The sequence below is a fragment of the Larus michahellis genome, chromosome 2 (assembly GCF_964199755.1).
Source record: "Larus michahellis chromosome 2, bLarMic1.1, whole genome shotgun sequence".
In the NCBI taxonomy this organism is placed as follows: Eukaryota; Metazoa; Chordata; class Aves; order Charadriiformes; family Laridae; genus Larus; species Larus michahellis.
Genome location: NC_133897.1, coordinates 70,370,578 through 70,391,732, shown reverse-complemented (window position 1 = coordinate 70,391,732; position 21,155 = coordinate 70,370,578). Strand labels below are relative to the sequence as shown.

Below are 21,155 nucleotides of genomic sequence, written 5' to 3'. Positions count from 1 at the left end.
ATTTAGATCAGATATTAGGAAGAAATTCTTTACTGTGAGGGTGGTGAGGCACTGGAACCGGTTGCCCAGGGAAGCTGTGGATGTCCCATCCCTGGAAGTGTTCAAGGCCAGGCTGGATGGGGCTTTGAGCAGCCTGGTCTAGTGGGAGGTGTCCCTGCCCAGGGCAGGGGGGCTGGAACTAGGTGATCTTTATGGTCCCTTCCACCCTAAACCATTATGTGATAGGCATGTAGCATATAGGCTGATGTGTTTTGGATGATCAACTGGTTTGGTACAAGTTATATTTCATTGGGTACTTTGAAAATGGAGTGGAGATTATGTTAAATTTAATGCACTTCATGCATGTGTTGTTAACTGCTGTTTTCTTCACAACCTCAATCCTTCCCATGTGGATGTTTGTAATGTTTGGAAAAATTTTCATGTATGATTTCTCACAAAAGACCAAAAAAAGTCCAGCCAAATTGTTTGTATAGCTTGTGATGTGAGATAATTATGCCCCTTTTAAATCTGTCAGTGATTTTGGGGTAGCTTTTTCGAGCTGAACATGTTTTCCTCAAAATCTGCTTTGCTTTAATGTCTGTCTTGCCAGCAGCCATTCGCCTCTCTTTTTCTCTGCTGCAGAAGTTCTTAATATAAATGATCTTGAACTAAAACCTTGGCATAAAACATCTGGCAATTTTAGTTCTTCATTTTCTTCCTTGATCCGTTCTTGGTTCTGCTTCAGATAGAGATGTTAAATTCTCTGTTAAAGTCTTCCAACTTGTCATTCTACTACTCCTTTGACAGCTTCTTCTGTTCCCCCCTACCCCACATTGCTGACTTTGGCCTGTCTTTGAAACATGCTTGGCCTTCTTTTTGTGCCAGTTCTAGCTTATTTATTTTCTAAAACTTCACCTAGCCAGTGTGTTTCTGCAAAACGTTATTCACTTCCATCTGATTCATACCTTAAGGGGAAATAATTTAATGAGAGGGCTATTGCTCCCCAACTATTTAATATCCAGCTGAAGTAGTTGCACAGTCCTTGACTTTTTCAGACGGCATCTCTGCTCAGCTTTATTTTTCAGATGGATGAATTCATCGATCGGTCTCTTTTAATGGCAGTTATGCTTTTCGGAATTTCTATTTGGTAATAGCTCCGAAAGAGGCAGAGGCTGATATCGATTTGAAGAAGATGTAGGTATGCCGGTAATTCCAGGCTTCTCATATGAAGCAGGTAAAGTGGGACTCAGTAGAGTGTTTGTATCTCTGCGGAGGAGAGAATTTGTTTTCTCCATCTTTTATTTGACAGTTCCTGTTTTCCCGTAGCAGGGGAAAGCAGTGGTATGAGTCCCATTTTCCTGAATTTTAACATGGACCGTATTGTCAAGGGATCTTTACCAGTGTGTTGTCCCTGTTGCAGAATCTGCTCTCAAAGTAAATTTCAGAACACAGCTGTCTTAAAGGTAGTGTATTGTAATGATTTTGGGGTGTAAAATTTCTCTAGTTGTGGAATGTTTACCAATGCTGTACTTGCATTTTCTTACAAATAAACAACTGTCATTGGCATTTCTCTCCTGTCCCTTACCTCATGTAAGGTCCGTTATCTTTTTCTACCTGCTTATTAGTAAACAAATGAACCCAAATCCAAAAGAAAAATGAAAAAAGCAGACCATTTATCTAAATTCTAGAAATACTTTTAAGAGATTTTTATCTCATTGTGCCTGTATTGTTAAATGCTGTCAACACCCTTCTCAAAAAGTCTATGTTACACTGGGAAATGTTACTGTGAAGACTAACAGAGATTATGAGAGGTATGACAGATCTGACACACAAAGGAAATTAGGGACTCTTCAGTCTGGAAAAGTGCTAACAGAGGGACTAGAACAGAGGTCAATAAAATTGTGAAGAGTACTGAGAAGGTGAACAGACTTGCTACTGGTCTCTCCCAGTCTAACAATTAGGGGACATCAAATGAAATTAGCAAGCGGGAGGCTCAGAAGAGAGAGAGTTGATGTTGGTTTTTTCTTTCAAGTGGTTACAATATGGAGAGGTTTAGGTTAAAGGGGAAACTGGAGAACTTAATGGAGGAGAAGTCCATCACAAGCTACTGATTACAAAAACAACTCTGACAAAATTCAGTTGTTGGAAGGAGGAGGGGATTCTGGGGGACTCTACATCTTAAATGCTTCCCTGGGCTTCTGCTGCTGCCCATTGCTAGCAGTAGACTACTGGGCTTAGGTGGACCTTTGGTCTGATCTGTCTTACCTTCAAAGTCCCTGACACATCATAGGACTGTAGATTATAAGGGCGGGGGGCTTCAGAAAGATTTTAATTTTTTTTAATTGCCATTTGTTAATGGAGCACTGCTTGCAATTTTTTCATTTGGTTTCATCATGCGAAAAAGGCATGTTAATCATTTTGGTTTATATGCCCGATTTCTATGTCAGAGTGAAAAGCTAAATGACTGTCACTGAAACAGACTTGGATGGGTCCTCAGAGCCCAAGACGTTTAGTATTGGTAATAAGCATTGTGTCAGACTGACATCAGACTGACTGCTATTCTTAGCTACTCATGGCTGAGATCCTATTATTTCTGACCATGCCTGACAGCTCTAATGTTAAACAGTGAAGGGTCATAGAAAATTAGTGTAATTTCAATGGCTGCTTTAGTGCAGCAAACATTAAGTCAGTTCCCAAGAACAGTTCCCTGGTGCAACCTTTAATAAATTCAAACTTTATTTTTTAGTGATGACCTTTAGTAATGCAAGCCTTGATCCATTGAGATGCTGTTCACTTTTGATGCATCTCCAAATCCCTTTTTTATGCATTTTAAATCAACACACGCTTATTCTGAATTTATGCATGTGGATAGACGGAGAGATGTAATTTAAACACATCTGTTCAAATATGCATTTCAGATCAACTTGGTGCCGGTTCTCATAATACGGCTGAGTTTTTGACGGGTATTATATCCCTAAAGTACACAGCAGATGGTATTTATTAGAGATTGAATGGAAATGAAGTGAAGGGATGTTGAGCTTTTTGTCTTAAGTCGCTCATTTTTTAATCATAAAACAATAATGATCTGAAGTTCTAAATCTGTAATGAAGTTCTGTAAAATGTTTCATTTTTATGGGAAGAGTAGAACACCTTATGTTTGAATAATGTTAGTCCAAGCCTTAATTGTTTGTTCTTTTAAGAAAATTGATAATGGGAAGTATTATAATGTTTCTTATAAAACATTTGGGCTGCATTTAGTAGGAAGTCTAGCAACCTTCACTATAATCGTTTAAGGAGAGTATCAACTGTTTGTACTCTTTCATCCTTAGGCAGTGAGCTATGCTAATTATGAAATATACTTTTTATCTAGGTCACTACTCCCCAACAACGGCAGACACAGTCCCTACTCGCGTGAAGTCTTCGTACCTATACCTTCTGAAGTTCAGTTCTGGAAATCAGGTCTCCTAGCTGCCCCCAGGTGTCATTCAGCCCAGTTTCTGATAGAGCTCTATTAGGGTCAGGAGATGGGCTTGGAAAAGAACAGCCATAAAAAAATACCCATTCTCACTCTCAGCTAAATTCTGAGAGGTGTTAGATTGTGTATCTTGATCACAGCTACTATTCTACAGCCTTTGTAAGGTGACTTGCATCAAACCCACTGATGATTCCAAAGTTCAAACCCAACCTCTTAAGCTGCGCTTGCGAATCAGTTGGAAGTTGCTGCAGATCACAAAGATCAGGTGTAATGAGTTCCCTGTGGGAATCACCACCAAGAGCAGCCTTCAGTGCTCTGGAAGGTGTGGAACACAAAAAGCAGAGTGCACGCAGTGACTCTGTAGCAGTAAGGCTAGACTTAATACGTAGTTTCTGCTACCCATGAAATCTGAAGTGTTTCACTATGAATCACCTCCAAATTAAATAGCAGGATTTATGGTCTTGACAATTATTCTCCCATGTGTGTATGTGCATACACTCTTCTTCAGGGAAATCTGCAGGGATACTCTGAAGAAATACTCTGGGGGTTTCTCTGTGGTCATGTCTGGGTTTTGTTTGTCTGTTTTGTTATTTTTTTAGAAAAAAGCAACAGATAAACAATACAGCATTACAATTTCTTTGTCTGGTTTATTGTGTCTTAGGCATCAGTTTCAGAGAGGTAGGTCCCAAGATGTGAAAACAATTAAAAAAAAAAAAAACAAACTCTTAAAATTATGCATTTTACACACATAAACAAAATATGAGTTACTTAAACATCTGCTAGTATCCAGTGTTTCAATAGTTGAGTGAAAGTAAACAAGTGAGTTGACTTAAAAATGAAGCCATTGTAGATTTTACAAACAATAAAACATAAAGTTATCTTTACTTTGTTGCAGGCAAACTGCAAGGTGAAGGAGAACTGATTTGTGAGACATCCTGGAGTTCTGTTAGGCAGTAATAGAGAACATTTTAAAATATTTTAAATAATTCAATTGCTTTGCAGTGGGAGCGCGTACACCAATGAAAGATGTTAGCATGTTTTCCTGCCAGCGTGGAATCTCATGCTATTGTATTTAATAGAAATATATACACTGTAAACAGGTCTAAATTTGCTAAAAGTAATTAAAACAAAAGGCCTGAATAACTAATATGCAACACAGTTCAAAAATAATGAAGTTTAAGCATGGTAGTTTTATTTAATAAACTTTTTTCTTCATTGAATATAAGCAACTTTCTTTTTTAGAGAGTGAGGCCACAGCTTTCACCCATTTCTCTCAGTATCTGACACTATGGAACGTCGTATACATTTAGCTTTTTTCCAGTACAGTTTATTACACATTTAATAGAAATTCAATCTAAATGCAGTAAATTCATCTTTTCAATTGGCTCAATCTGATGGACTGTTTGATAGAAGCAAACATAAGGTCCCTCAGACTTAAACAAAGCCCAAAGTCAAAGATATTAATTCTAACTGTAGAAGAGTGGAAATGGATACTACTTTTACATTATTTATATTTATTTTATTGAGGTCTGACTCCCTGGCCATGTTCACTCCAATATTTTGCCGTCTCTCTGTTCTTTTAGATTGTATTGCAGTCTGTGAAATGTCTGTCCTGTCTTGCCACATATACTTTCATTGCTAAATTTTATAGTAGTATTTTAAATGTCTTTCTTGAGAAGTCACGATTGGATCTTCCTTACTTTTCCTACATTTAGATGCAAAATAGCCCACTATTTGTCCTGATAATTGCAATGATGTCATTATGTGTCTAGAGCAACTGAACACTGGAAAAGGAAATGGCAGCATTAAATAGAATTTCATATAAGAATTAATAACATAAGTTCTGGGGTGAACTCAATAGTACTGCTTGTTTTCTTATATCAGTTTCATAAGTATTGTTGTTCAAGATATATATATAGCTGCATTGGGATAAGCAGCCTAACCAAATGAGAGTTTATATCTAGCTGTAAGGCTCGGTCTGTTATCATTTAAAAGGCTTCACACAGAAATGTTAATGAAATGTCTATTGTCATTGAACCGAGGTACTTTCCAGTTTCACTCCATGTGTAAATCAGTTGAGCAATTGATAGGAGGGTTTAAAAGAGCTCTTTTTTCTGCCGCGGAGGTTTGGAACTTGTACATCCTGGGCTACTTTTAAGTGCATATGGAAAAGATTACTAAGAAAAACATTGTGGGTAGATATCCATTTATTAGAAGTCTGTACATCCATTGCATAACCTAAGGTAAATCATAAAGTGAAAAAGACGGAAAATCCCCCGCTTCAGAAATTATGTTCAGGTTTACTCCACTAACTCCAGACACTTAAATTAGGAGTATATTGTACTCCTAATTTATTATTGAGCACATTGTACTGTGCTCCATTCATAGTCCGTGGAGAGAGAGAAGCGCAGGAGGATTTCTGAAAGTGTGGGGATCTTCCCATGGCTTCATCCTCAGGTTAATCTCCATATAGGCAAGAGAGGCAGGGTGAGGTTTCATGTTGTTACTAGCCTTTGAAAGAGGCAGTGCTTCCAGCTGAGCAGTCTGTTTCTCTTGTGCTAGTTCCAGCTCGTGTGACTCCTCAGTGAGCAATTCAAGCTTAAGTCAGAAATCCCACAAGACTAGGTTTTGTAGAGAAAAAAGAAAGGGGGGGCGCGGGGAAGGCCTTCTGGAGGACTGTGTGTGGTCATGGGCAAGATGCGAACATCTCCTTCAGCTCCAACACAAAATGGCACGTTGAGATGCCTGTTAAGCTCTGCAAATATTCTTGAAAGACCAGCTGTCAGATACCTCCAGATTATTTCATCCATTAACTTCATTTCATTTGCAGATTTCCTAACAGGCATATACTGCAGAAAGGTTTTAAAATGTAAAATAACCTATGAGGCTGAAATAACATTTCAGAGAAAGCTGGTTTTATTTTCATAAGCGTTCCATCTTTTTTTTTCCGTAACATTTTTTCAATGCAAATATCTAATTTACGAAACAAGAGGTTGCTAGGTCATCGCATTTTTCGTTTTGACTTTAATTACTCTGGATTTCCCAGGCAGTTCTTGTACCCTTCTGTAAGAACATATAGCGTTTTAAATTTATTCATATAGCTATTTATTCTAATCCAGTATTTTGTTATACCAGAAGGTTTGGAGGTGGGGGATCTGGGTTAAGAGTGTGTTGGTGCCTTTAAGTCATTGCTGGATTTAAATATTAGTTGCTGAAAGGGAAGTGGGAAGAATATATGATCATGCAAAAGGATTTCAGGTAGTCACATGAGTGGGTGAAGGTGCTGATGAATTGCATTTTAGCTCCTTTACATAATTTCTTCCTTGAGCGTGGACTTGGTTTGTAGTGGTTATTGCTAAAGGAAATGTTTGCTGTAACCAAAGCCACATGAAATGATCCGTGTAACGCCTGAATCCTAGCAAGTTTCACACTTTTGCAGCTGGTTTTCTTAGACATCATGCTCTGTGAAAATAGGGGTTTTTTTCACAGTGGTATTTTTAGCAGCTTGACACTTTTATCTCTTTGCTAAGTCAAATGACCAGGGATTTTGCATCTCACTCCCAACTTACCTTCCATCGAGAGTTCTCTAACTTCCCTCTTGGTAAATCAGTCTATGGTGACTGTCACTGTAGCATCTGCTGTACTTTCCTGTTACTGTTAGTCCAGTTTCTGTTTTCTGTAACATTGGTAACTAAGTCCCCTGGGCAGAAAAGAGCAGGAAACTTGTCACTGTGAGGCTATGACTGCGCTGCTTCTGGGCTTGTTTAGAACTAACTTAGTTACCTGGGAGCTGTGAGGAGGCGGTTCTCAGTGCAGCAGTTAACCACAGCACATTCTTTACTCATCCACAACTTCACTTCCAGGCATCAGCCGCTCCTTTGAGGGGGTAGAACACTCTTTTTTCTCTGACCTGAGAGGCTGACTTGGGTCCTCTTCAGGATAAGATGTTGCATTTCTTCTGTGTCCTTTCAAACACATTTGTTCCTCCTTTCTGTGCACCTTTGGGTATCTGTCCTCTCAGCACTTGTTCAAGATCATTTCTGGGTGTGCTGGTCCTTACAGCATCACAACGAAAAGAATACTTCTTTACTGTAAGATGAAGTAGTTGCTTCTTTTTGAATGGTCAGAACCGCCCAAGGTGATGGTGATTATGTTGCTGGTCTGGTTCAGGATGTCAAAGCATAAATCTGCTGGAGTAGGTGGAAGGGATTTGTCAATGTTGAGGGACGTAAAGGAGAGAATGGTGAAGAACCCTAAGGATTAGGGCTGTATTATTTCATACATGGCATTGATTATTCCTCAAATTCATCTTTTTCTGAAATTCCATAATTTTATTGTAAAGTGTTGCAATTGAGAGTCGACTTGGGACTCTCTTTTCTTGGTTTCTAAAGTCGAGTGAATGGAGACGACAGTATGTCTTCAGAGAAAAAATCTTGCAAGATTTCTGATGGCCAGATAAAATGATTGCATACAGTCTTTCTAGGCGTTTGTCAGGATTATGAGGGCTTAAAATGGCTTGCAAAGTTTAAGTCATTTTATGCTCAGAAGTATTGAAACAGACTGACCACCTCCATTAGCTAGGCTATAAGGAGCATCCAGTATGTTTGAAGGCAACTTTCTGCTTTTTTAAAATCGTTTTATCTTTCATAAGGACCACTCGGTATTCTTGGTTCACTGAACAATGTGTTGTGGAGCTTCGCTACTGACCCTAGAAAACATTTGCTGCAATTGAATTTTTAGACTTACTGTAAATGCATTTATGTAATAAATGTTACAAAATGCTTACTGGGGGTGTTCAGTAGTTTTTTATTTGTTTACTGCAGAATAGATAAACTGCATTTCATTTAAAAAAAACAATTTAATGTTGGCTGATGCACAAGAAATTGTTTCTTGTGTAGTTTTGTGTCGCATTTCATAGCTGAAAATTTTTTAAACATCATCTGAATCTGTGGAGGAATTTTGTGCTGCTTTCTTTCAGACTGTCAGAGCAAAGGTTACTTTAATTTTCAAGTGTATATGTGTTGTATATTTTTCCACAATTATTCTTTTTCCCTTTTTTTTCATTAAGAAAGTATGTTTCGCATGTGCACTAATAGTACTTGTGTTCGTCAATGCTTTGAGAAAAGCTAAGAGTTTGATTTTTGTCAGTAACTGGATTTTGTTCTGAGTGAAATATCATGATTTTTTCCCCTTTTAAAACTGCTTTTTAAACAATATAATCAACTGCCGTATAAAAATGCACAATGCAATGTCACATTTTAGGCAGTCATACTGGATTGAACTGTAATTAATTGCTGTTGCTGAATACACTGTGGTCCTTATTCTCTTTTCATACCCTGGCTTTTCTTTGTGTGTAATAATTCCATCTAGGAAGAAATCTAATTACTAAGATGATTAACACCTTATCACCAAATGGAGTTCAGACATTTGTAGAGTTGATGAATTTTTAAAATATGTAATTTCCTTTTAACTGAATGACAACTGGTGTTATGGAGAAAAAGAGCATATTTTATTGTATCTAGCTTGATTGGACCTTATAATTCCTGTTGCTATAGAAACAACCAAACCTTTATAAAGGATGGTATTACTACTACCATTGGTAATAAATTCTTTGACTGTTGCCAATAGTGTCATTAAAATGGTTAAAATAACTTCATTAAAATGGTTTTGTCAAATGTAATGAACGTTCTGTTCGTGTTCTGAGAAATGGCAGCTGATGTTATGTATTATGTGATACTGATTTTTAAAGTAATGTACTTTTTCTTCCATAAGCTTACTATTACTGCACAAGATATTTGTGATGTGAACAAAATCATGTTGCAGAATACAGTGCTTCTCTGTTCACTCAGTTATTAAAGCTAATGAATTTTATGGTTACTTGATATCAAGCAAAACTTCATATCTTGCAGTTTGTCAGTCTTAAGAAAGCAACGGTAATTGAGGCTGTTCAGCCAGCAGCTCTGGGGATTTTTGCTGTTCTGTGCAATATTCAGCATGTGTTTCCCACTTATGATTATTGGGCCAAGTCCTTGAAAATGTTCAGTTTTATACTGGTTTTGATTTGGCATTCAAATGCCATGTTTTAACTTCATCGCAAATGGTGGAGTCTGAATTCATGAACTCAAAAAAGGAATTGACAGAATTTGGTTTCTTTTGTGGAGATTTTTCATGAGGAAAAGGTGACAGAAGATTCTAATAATATAATGTCTAATAAATTCCTGTGCAGCTAACTATATATGCAGACACATGTAAAAAGGAGGCCAAGACATTTGCTTTAATATAAGCTCATTGCCAATACTTAAGTAAAAAATTGGTTTCTTTCAAGTTAAAAAAAAAAAAAGTCACAAAATATATCTACGAGCATATAGTGTTTGTAAGAAGGCTGCTGTGGTGAATATAAGCTATGCGTGCTTTAATATTGCACCTAATCAAATTACTAAGAACAATATTGTCTGCTTCCCCTTTCTTGGGTCTTTTGCCAACAGATTCTCCTCTTCCCGTAGAGCTCATTGTTGCAGGAAGTTTTTCTTTCAGTTATTCAAACTCAAGTTTCTTTACCCACTGTAACCACAGCATTATTTTTTCAGTGGTGATGTACTGTCTAATAAGAAATGATAGTTCTCTTTGGCCATTCAAATGCTTTATAAATGTGGTTTGGATTATATGCATTTGTATTTAGAGTTCTGCTGTCTCTTGTCCAGATGAAAGGAAGAGAAGCCTTCCAGCCATTTCTTTAGGTTGGAGACCCCTTCTTAAGCTAAGCTGTGAGCTTTGCTTGTGACAGTGGTCTTTATGCCATTCACCCCTAAAAGAATCTGTCTCAGCTGTTCCCTTGCCTGGAGTCTACTTAAGAACTGTAGAATTATTTAGGTTGGAAGGGACCTCTGGAAGTCGTCTCATCTATTCCCCCCACTTGAAATAGGGCCAGCTTTAAGTCAGATACCACCGATATCTTTATGGGGTTCTTACTTTTCCTCATGAATCATATTTTCTCTGGTTCATCATTGTTATTGATAGTGTAGAATCATCTCTGTGTTGTAGACACAGTCTCATCTGTGTTGGCAGGGAGCACTGAGCACTTATGAGCACTATACATTTCTGCCCCTCTGCGGAAGAAGTTTATCATTATTCTCACTTCACATGAGCAGGCTGAATAGAAAACAGTGCTGTGGTTTCCCAGTTTCTTGTTGGGCAGTGGTCATCCAGCTGGCTAGTGTCAGATTTGGAAAACTGAGCTGATATCTCCTGGGTCCCATAGAGTGCTCTCTAAATACCATGCAGTAATCTCTTGGTTGTAGGACGCATTTTTCTGACCCATATCAGAGAATGACAGAAGGGTTTAGGTTGGAAGAGATCTCTGGAGGTCATTTTGTCCAACCCTGCCCTGCTCAAGCAGGGACACCTAGAGCAAATTGCCGGGGACTACTTTTGAATATCTCCAAGGAGGGAGACTCCACAGCCTCCCTGGGCATCAAGTGCCAGGGCTCAGTCACCCTCAGTGAAAAAGTGTTTCCTGACGAGGAGCACACCACCTGAGCCCTCATGCCCTTGACTGTTATCCCCCAGAGCTCTGTAGTCACTTTTAATGCTATCCAGGTTTCCACTCACAGCGTCATTTGTGCCCATATGAAATAACAGCAGGCAGTAGTAGTCAAAGGGCCAGATGAGCCCAATGACATCCCAGATCCTGGCCCCTGGCAGACAGCAGACCTCTCTAGATGGTTGGTCGAGTCAACAGATGTGTGCCTGTGTCACCCATTATGATGACTCACCACTTCTTCCTGGTAGTCTTGCATGATTTAGGGATTAGGTGGACCAGATACTTTGGCCGCACATCTGGCTTCTCTTCGACTTTGAGGGTGATTAAGCTATTTTGCAGTTGTAAGCCCTTAGGTGGGGCAGGTTCTTTCTTCTTGGTGTCATAAGTCAGCAGCTTTCATCCTTCCCCTTCTCCAGAGGTTTCACTTCGCTTGGTAGTGGGGGTTTGACACTACCTGCTTCTCTATTGCAGACGGGGGCTGAAGCTCTTCAAGCTCTTGAGTTGTGGAGAAGATCCTGTCGATCTCCCTTTCATCTTCTCTGACGCTGCCTGGCCTGCTCACTTCTTCCCATAACTCCTGTGCTTGGAGGTACAGCTCCTCCAAGACACCACAGCTACAGCAGGAGAGAGGGCCATCTCTCCTGGCATCAGAAAGCCCCCAGGGACCCCCCTGCAGCCTGGGAGAGCTGGATGCAAGCCTCAACCCTAGCAGCGAAGGCTACTCCAACACCTACTGGGGAAAATGCTCAGTAACATGTTACCACCGTGTCTAAGACTGCTACTGTGTCACAATTTCAACTGGGGGCCCCTTACTTCACCCCCTTCTATGCACCCTGCTGCGCTGACTGCTGCATCTCTTGGCTGCCTCTGTTAGCTGTGCTCTCTTAGGCTGCTGTGTGGAAAGTCTCTGCCTATTGAGTCCAAGGGGAACAGTTAGGAAATGTTGACCTTGCTAAATAACAAGGGAGCTCGGTGCCTGTGCATTTGTAAAATTAAGTATTTTGTTTTCCTTTTAAAGCAAGGCATAGGCTGATTTTATGGAGTGCCGAGTTAGAAATTAACTCGTGACTAAGAGATGTCTTACTGGCTCCAAAGCCAATTTTGTTCAAAATTGCTAGGTTATGTGGCATGCCAGTCCCTTCTATTGGATATCCTGTTCTACTTTGATAGCAGTATTATAATACATTAAATAGTTTACAAATTCTAGTGGCTAAGTCTCAGAAGTTATAAATTTTGTGGATTAAGCAATCAGAATTCAAGAAATTTACAGGCTCTGCTGATCACCTATAATTTTGAATGAAGGAGGAGTTGGTCCAGATGTTTTCACTCTTCTGCCACAATCCTAATCCAATATTTGTTGTGATATCTTTCTTCTATTCTGTGTGTTCTTGGCTGAGTACCAAATGCATTTTTCATTACCAAGCAGTGGTATTAAAATCTCATTATTTTTTTTACAAAGATCGTTTTGGATCTCAATTTCTGTAGATAAAGTTGAAGAGTTATAAGTCTGTGTACGCTAGCTTTTAACGGAGCCAGACTTTTACAAGTCCTTAGTTCAGTATTCCTTTCTACTTTCTTTACAGAGTGCCTGGAATAACAATTGCTACAGACATCATCTGTGGTTTTCCAGGAGAGACAGATGAAGACTTCCAAGAAACAATGAAACTTGTAGAACAATACAGGTTTCCGAGCTTGTTTATTAATCAATTTTACCCACGCCCAGGAACCCCGGCTGCAAAAATGCATCAAGTTCCAGCTGCAGTGGTAAGATCCATTTTTTTGTGCCACTGTACATGGTCCACTCAAATGTCTTTAAATACATAAGCATGTACGTGAACGTGTAGACTTTCTGCAGAACTATGCTACAATTCAATTAAAGGTTTTTTTTCAGTACAGTACATGAAGTGGTTGTTGAATTGCCTTTAGATGTTAGCTAGATCACTGAACACATTTTTATATATAAATTACTGTTCAGATTGTTAGGAAGGGTAAAATAGTGGTTATAGTGACGTCATGTCTTCTTTCTATCAAGTTTTGGCTGAATGAGTACCAAGAGTGGTAGCTGATTGCTTATACATATTAATTTTATTTCCATTTTAAGACTTTTGTGAGTCAAACAAGCTCAAGCTTATTGTGTATAATTATGCAAAGTATTAATAATAGAGCAATGATAATCTTTGACTTATTTGTCAAATATCAAATTTGTAGGCAACTTCTTCTTGAGACTCTCCTTATACGCTGCTTATAAACTCTGCTTCCTTCAGCCTGCGTGTTAAAGGCCATTGATGAAATTGGCATTTAGTCTTTCAGTTTTCAGGTGTTTTCTTTCTTTCTGTCTCTCTATTTTTGACTGAGAAGTGTAACCCTTCCTGACTACCAGCATTCTCATCTCAAATTCCCATGAAGAAAACAGCCTGTTTTGATATAGAAGGTAGATGGCTATTGACTGTATTTTGATTGATATAAATAGCTATTTATAAGCAATTATAACAGCAATCACATCTGAAGGTATGGTTTGATTTATTTTTAAAAAATTTGATTTGAAATTTTTGTAATCTGAATCTCAAAACAAGAAAGTATACAAGACTGATGCCTGATTCAATCATTATTATCTCATTATTATGGGCATAAATAGCATTTACCTTTCCTTTCAATGTAAGAATGGAAGTCAGGCAACAATGCTAATCAGTTTAAATAAAAAAAAGTTTCTTTCAGTTTATGTATGCTGGTATATTAACACAAAGTAAAAACTACATCTTGGTACTTGTATGCCTTCGTTTATACATCTGAAAGCTGAACAAAGTATTTCTGCTTACTCTTAGTATATACCACAAATTGCATAGGATGTGTTAGCTGCTGAAGACATAAAATGAGATTATATTTAGCTTCTTCAGTTTACCGTTTAGAGAAGTATAGCTTGAGCAATGACTGCTCATTTATTGTAGGCTATCTCACAATGGGAAATTCTGAGTTTTCAAATATAAATAGCCGCTGTTGAAATTGTCTACTTAGTGTAACCAACTCACACTGTTGAATTATTTTTATTAGTTTCGAATGCTTTTCGTTTACAAACTTTTGTAAATGAAAAAAACAGAATTTTTGGAACTTAGGAAGCTTAGAAATCAAAACACTGATTTATGTTTCCGTTTTGCATTCTTTCATTCACAAGTTTGTAAGCATGCTATTTTCATAGGAGGTGCAAAGAGCTTAGGGTGATTTACTCTTTTCTGTTTAACTCGGTGCTGTGGGAAGACAATATATGAAGAGCTAAATTGTTGAAAGAACATTAGCTGTTCTGTGGTTAGGAGTGTTACTTGGAAAACGGTAATGTCATTTAACCCAGTTTTACATTCTTTCTTTTAATTTCTAGCACTAGTACTTATTGCTTTCAGTGAATTAGAACCTTCAAAGAAGATGGGGCCTCTAATCCAGGGCTGATGAAAATCTGTAATTAATAGATTTTGTTTCTCCCCCCCCTTTTTTTTTCCTGTAGTCCTTCAAAAATCCTGTGTTACGAGATCCTTTGTTCTTTTATCTTTTTGTAGAAATGGAGAGTAACTAGTCAAACAGAGCAGGAAGAGCTTGTGCTAATCTCTTATGTTTTATATTCACATTACTTCTAGACAGCAGCTGATGGTCTTTCCTGCATTACCAAGAATGGATAGGCATTTCATTTATCATTCCTTCCCTAGAGCATCCTATGTTTCTCTGCTAGGAGAAGGAAGTAGCCCATTGCCATCCACATTATGCACTCTTACGCTTTCATTCTTTAATAAAATATTATTTGTATCATCTTACTGTTAATAAATTTATTTTATTGCATTTGCACAGGGAAAGAAATAGCACATAAAGTTACATCTAACTGTTACGTGCAAGCGTCTGAGTGTGGTAGATTGTATTACCAGCCTGAACTTGTGAGCTAGTGCTTTTACAGGATGCTTATAACATTATTCTCTGCAGTGGATCTGTTGGTAGGATCTCTTTCTATGAAAAGAATTTTGGCTGTATTATTTAACTACGGGTGCTGAACCAGTAGGCAAGTTATTTGACAGTCGTTATTCTTGTCTTTTTTCCTAAAGACTGGATGTATTTGCGATGTTATTTCATCTTTGCAATACTTCTGCAATGCCCAGATCTATTGCTATTTGCGAACTGCACCACTTCGGTGAGCTCCACTCTGGTTCAATGCAGCTTCGGTGATTCTGCCCAAGTATCACCGCTGCAATAATAACGTATTTGCCTTGTCAGTTCCTTTTGAGTTAGCTCTTTTTAGAAAGACCTTATAACTTTTAGGGACAGTCTGTGGAGTGTTAAGCATAGTAACATTCAGTGCTTTCAAATTTTTAGTGGATAGTTTTGATGGAAGTTGTAAATATAATTGCCTTTTTGGAGAAAACCCTCATTTGAGTTTATCTTAATAGCGGAAAAAAATCAGTAGGTCAACATGGAATCTTCCCTTCACATAGATAATTTATCTTTGAAAGCCTTACAGGCACTGATATTTTTCTAAAAGGGCAGATGACAGTAATCCAGACAGACAGATCTGCCACCATAAATTCAGAAAAGACAGTTAAGGCTGTAGGCCTTTCTTGTTTCTCTTGGAGGAAAAATGTCCATGGAGAATCAGTCATCTGTCTAAATGGTCTCATCATTTCATAACCATCAATTAGGTTATGCTTACCGTAAATGCTCTCTCCAGTTTAGAGAAAAGTTAGAGCACAGTTAAGCAAAACTGGGCATGAATTTTTCTGGGTTTTTTTTTTTTTTTTATAAGCAATTGCAGTGATGCTGAGTCATGTACATGAAAAATGAGTCAAGATGTTGTTCCAAATTTAAATGCTACCCCAAAATTCTGTTTTTCTTGGCTTTTACCCCGTTTTATCCACCTACTGCTAAACTGTTTCAGAGATGAGTCTGGATGCTTGTTATCTCCAGTGGGCTGTCTGTAGAAAACTTTCACTCCGAAGTGTGTTAATTGTGAAATACTATTTTGTAGGTTATTATTATTAATAATTTTTTGGATTGGGATTTCTCCATTTCCCTATTGCATAACTCAAATTAGAGATTCTAGTCAGATAAATATTTTAATAAGCAATGTAAGAGAACATGACTTAGACGTGTCTGATAGGGATTTTGTATTTAGTGGCATTGCAAAGGATCAGAATGCTTTAATTCTAAGTCTAAAAATTACTGTTTCTCTGAAATTGGGGATCTGTAACACCTTATGTTCGTGATAATTTTAATTTGTCTGTCCTCTATTTTTTCAAGGTAGCTGTTACTTGTCAGGGGGCTTGTGAGGAAATTTCTCTCTCTGTCCTTGAGACTTGATCCATTACAATTTCTGAAAGCATTAGGGGACTTCATCATCATGTTAATTCCTCCTTTGCTGGATGGATATAGATTTTGTAGTTCTCCATCTCCACACACAGTTGAATTTTCTGTGGTAGCTTATGTGCTCTTACATATTCGGAATAAATAATTGTCCATGTGTCACCAAACCGTCCCTGGCTGTTTGAGAAGTACTCCTGCATCAGGCAATATTAACTGTCCTCTCCTTCAGGAGCTCTTAACTCCAACCAGCATGACAGCAACTGCAGTAGCATTGCTTGCGCAAGGGGCGGCTTTTGCTCTGTTCACAACTCTAAAGGAAAGGGAGCACAGCTGAACCTTGCAGTTGTACCATCAAAGAAAAGACTAGTAAGCTCCTCGTCAAGCAGACAGTAAGGAGAGATGACAATTGAGGGCTGCTTTTTTCTTTGAGCATGTGCTTCAGGCATTAGTAGGTAATGATGTGACACAACGTGCCTAGGGAAGCCAGGGTCGGAGCCAGGGCAAGGAAAGAATTCATCTGCTTTCTGAGATGGACTTAGAAATAACTTTCTAGAGTTTCATATACTCTGTGATAGTGCGGGAGAACCAATTGCACTGTTAAGCACTTGCAGGTGAGAGAGTGGAACTTTGGGTGGTGTGGATTAGTTACTGTGATTTAAATGCCCAGAAAGGAAGGGACTATCTCCTTTGTTTCTAATACACATCATCATAGCAGAATCAGTAGTATTTCTTGCCTTAGCTTAATGGTGGCCAATCCAAAGATCATATTATAGGTATACGTAGGGATATTCTTCTTCTAAAATTAAGGGAGAGAGCTGGGGAGATCAGGAAGTAGAAGAAAAGGAAAGAGACAGGAAAGAAGAGTGAGTAGGAAAAGGAACAATGCCACCTATTCAACAGCACTGCTACTCTGGTCTGCCATCACTGCCTTTAAGCTCCCTTGTTAAGTGCTGTGACTAAATGGCATTACATGCCCCAGGAGTTAGATGCAGCTGTGATAACTGCTTCTGGTGTATCAAAGATGCTTGGCCCCTGGCACACACCCGCAACACATGCAATAATGCATGGTGTAACGTGCAGAATGTACTTTATGTGTAAGAGAAGCCAAGACTGATTAATGACTGAGTTTGACTGCTGAACCTCTGTACTACACTTTGTTTTCTCAGCCGTACACTTTTATTTACTGCTTACTGCTCTGCCAGAATAAAGACCTGAGTGAGGACTTTTATGGCAAGTTTGGGACCAGAGAGTTAAAAACGTGAAAGCTGGAGGAGGAGGCAGACCATGAACGAAAAATCAATATATAATCCTTCATATTTGTCAGTGAACTATTGAAGTATTCCAAGTTAACATTTTCCAGCAAGTTTTGCACTTGCTCTCTGGAAGTTTTATTGACACCATGTTTCCTTATTTTTTTATGAGAACAACATGTGAGGTACTGCAGAAAGCCTTACAAACCATCAAAACAGCTATGCTTTCTGTTATCTGCAAGGCCAATTATTCTCTCATGGGATTCATTTTGATTGATAGAGCTGTTGGTCAGTGTTGGCTCTTTGTGTTACTTTCTGGATGTTTACAAATAGTTCTGAGTATTTTCCTCCCTATTTTTCCAGGAACTATATAAACTGACTGACCTATGAAAGCCTGGTTCCTCCTTTTTCCCTGTTTTAAAGATGGTCAAAACATTTGACTTCTTTTATGCTGTATCTTTAAATCTACCACAGTGCTTACCATTCAGTGTGCAGCCAGAACTGTGGGTTTGTGTGATGAATTCAAAGGAAGGTAATTACCTGTGAATAGTGGGGGGCTTTTGTGGTTAGACAAAGCCACTAAATAGAATTTTACAGAAGTTTAAAGACAGTTTTATTTTAGAGCTAGATTCAGCTCAAGTTCAAACCAATTTAGGTTATTTGACAAGGTGCTGAAATGAAAATCTGGTTTTGTTGTTGTGGGAGACAGTTGAGCCAGTAGGTTTTAAAATGGGTTGTACCCTTTTGGAGAGCTGTAAATGATCTGCCTATGGAGCTGATGAAAATTCAGTTCATAGCTGAATCTGGGGAAGGAGTGAAATTGCACAGTCACAGCTGGGCTGTGCAGAGTCAGACGCCTGAGAAAGGACAAGAATATTTTTACTCTAGCCTGGAGCTGTGGCTCTTAAATCTTGTACTGGTGTACTTCAGGCACCTGGTAGAATAGAAGTCTTACACTTCAAGGAGCACGACTGTCTTGCTTTAGAAAGCAAGTCAAAAATCAAAGCTAGACTGGAAGTCCACTTGGGAAACCAAGTTGGTGCTCTGCTTCATTGAATTTTGCTTTGTTTTTACAGCAGAAACTGATTGGAATGAAAATTACCAACAGCTTCTTCATAAACTTTATATAAATTCAGTTTGAAAATTTGAGTATCTTAAAGTTAATGTACAGCTATGGGTTCAATCTATGCCACATCTTTAAGAAAAAGAATTAAAGGGCACTGGAAAACAAAATGTGGAGAATATACATGTGGAGGAAGAGGCAGAGTTCTTTCTAAACTTCACTGTCACGCCAGAAATAGTTACAGAATTTGCAAGGATTTTGAAGCCACCACTAACATGACATAATTTTGTGGGTTCATACTTGTAGCCACGTACAGTCCACATGTTGACTGTCCAATATTAAAAAAATTACTTTTAGGAAAGTGTAGTCCTGGAAGATTTGTAATGGCCATGAGCATTCATTACCCATACTCCTTCCGCTGTGAGTCCGTCTGGAAAAGCTGATGGAATTCTGAGGTTTTAGTTGCAAGGATGCTGAAATAGCATCAGGAGTTTTGTATACCACATACTCCTGTGCTGAATAGAAGGAAGGGAAGCTATGCACTCAAGATATGGTGAAATAGTCTTTGATTTTTAGGGAGAAAAGAATTTTTACCTCCAATATAAATATGTGTGTATATATATATGTCAGCACCTCAGGTAAATTTCTCCTTTCACTATAAATCTGTTTCTCAGAAAAATTCAAAAGTCAAAAAATGGAAATGTAGTTTAGTGAAATGAGTTTAGTGGTGTCACAGAGTTTTTTCTTTTTTTGTAGGCTTTTATGGTTTAGCACCCATTGCAATCACTTATAAAAATGCAGAAGAGTACGTAATTCTTCTGTATTTCCTGCCTAAACTTAGTTCACTGAAATTTTCAAGATTATAACATTGTTCTTCAAAAGAAGTTGATATAAAATGGCATCAGGATAAACTCAATGCATAAATGTATTTTACTTCTTTTACATTTAAATCACACTACAAACTGCATGAATACACACACGCATGGAATATATTGGAAGCCTCTGCCATTAATTACAAATATTGAATCAGTAAAACAGATGTCATGAGGGCAATAAAAACTGAAAATTGTGCATTTTTCCTTTACTAGTGATTATGATTTATGTACTCTGATCTGAGGCTTCAAGTTAGAGTGTTACAGGAAGTTTAAGGGCTGGTTTGTAAATTCCCTCTTCCCTGATGCAGGATTGAAGTGAGGCAGAGAGAGAAACAAAATTTCCTGAAACACCTTTTACTCATTAATCTGTTCCTATTAGTAAAACCAAGCCATTTTTGTTAAAAGCAGGTAATGATTTGCACAAGACATTCATTTAGTCATGAGGATTCACTTGCATGCTCATTTGTGATTACCTGTGGAACAGCAGCTAGGCGGCCAGCCAGAGCTGTGTGCTCAGATGTGGAAGGTCAGCCTGTGGCTTCGAGGCGGGTGCTTGGAAAGTCCCTCAGAGGGATCTTTGTTCCTTTAGATACAAACATAATCCTGCAGTCATCTTCTGCATATGGGAGTCACTACCCTCTTGGATGAGGTCCAAGTCGCTTTGTCTGTTGTTGATCTTACTGGCCTTGGGCAGATTGAACAGACTGTTGTTATCATAGAATCATATAATAGTTTGGGTTGGAAGGGACCTTAAAACGCCATCTAAGTCCAACCCCCCTCCAATGAGCAGGGGCATCATGAACTAGATCAGGTTGCTCAGAGCCCTGTCCAACCTGACTTTGAGTGTTTCCGGAGATGGGGCATCTACCACCTCTCTGGACAACCTGTGCCAGTGTTTCACCACTCTCATTGTAAAAAATTTTCTCCTTGTATTTAGACTACCCTCTTTTAGTTTAAAACCATTATGCCTTGTCCTGTTGCAACAAGCCCTGCTAAAAAGTTTGTCCCCATCTTTCTTACAAGCTCCCTTTAAGTACTGGAAGACCATTATAAGGTGTCCCCAGAGCCTTCTCTTCTCCAGGCTGAACAACCCCAACTCTCTCAGCCTGTCTGATTTTTGTAGTTATTGCATATTCAGCATGAGTACTAGTCTTCAGAGTTTATTAGTCCTTGGAAAATTTTCATATGCTACATTTTCAGCAGGTAATGTTACTGATTTTGGTCTGCTGTTTTCTGTTACAACTCCATCCAAATCCATAGATGTCTATAGAACCCATTCACAGAAGCTCATACAGAAGGGACCTCTGTGGCATCTGGACATTATGTTTATATATTCTTTGTCCTTTTATCCTCTTCATTGGCTCATAATGAAATGGAAAAACCATGGAAGAAGTTTCAACTGTGTTTTCTTTTAACTTTTACTTAAATTACAGTTAGGTAACTTCTGCAATACTGGAGAATTTTCTCATTTTTAATTCAGAATTTTAATATACTTTATGAACCAGTCTGCTCAGAGATGGAAACAGTGCCAGGAGTTGTAGACATAGGGGAGTATTGCCCATAACTTAATTCCTGAAATTGGATGTATGCAGCAGAACAGAAAAATATATTAGTTTCAAAAAAAAAACCCTCTTGGCTTTGG

The 21,155-nt window shown here is 38.4% G+C and overlaps 1 protein-coding gene across 13 annotated transcripts in view; it reads left to right on the top strand.

Annotated features, from left to right (window-relative positions):
* CDKAL1 (CDKAL1 threonylcarbamoyladenosine tRNA methylthiotransferase) overlaps nucleotides 1–21,155 on the top strand; it is a 424,762-nt gene that overhangs the window by 298,837 nt on the left and 104,770 nt on the right. For all 13 annotated transcript variants that reach the window (XM_074575804.1, XM_074575806.1, XM_074575810.1 and 10 more), the window contains one exon: nucleotides 12,578–12,758. In XM_074575804.1, coding sequence (XP_074431905.1) covers nucleotides 12,578–12,758 — 181 coding nt within the window. The remainder of the gene's footprint in view (nucleotides 1–12,577; nucleotides 12,759–21,155) is intronic.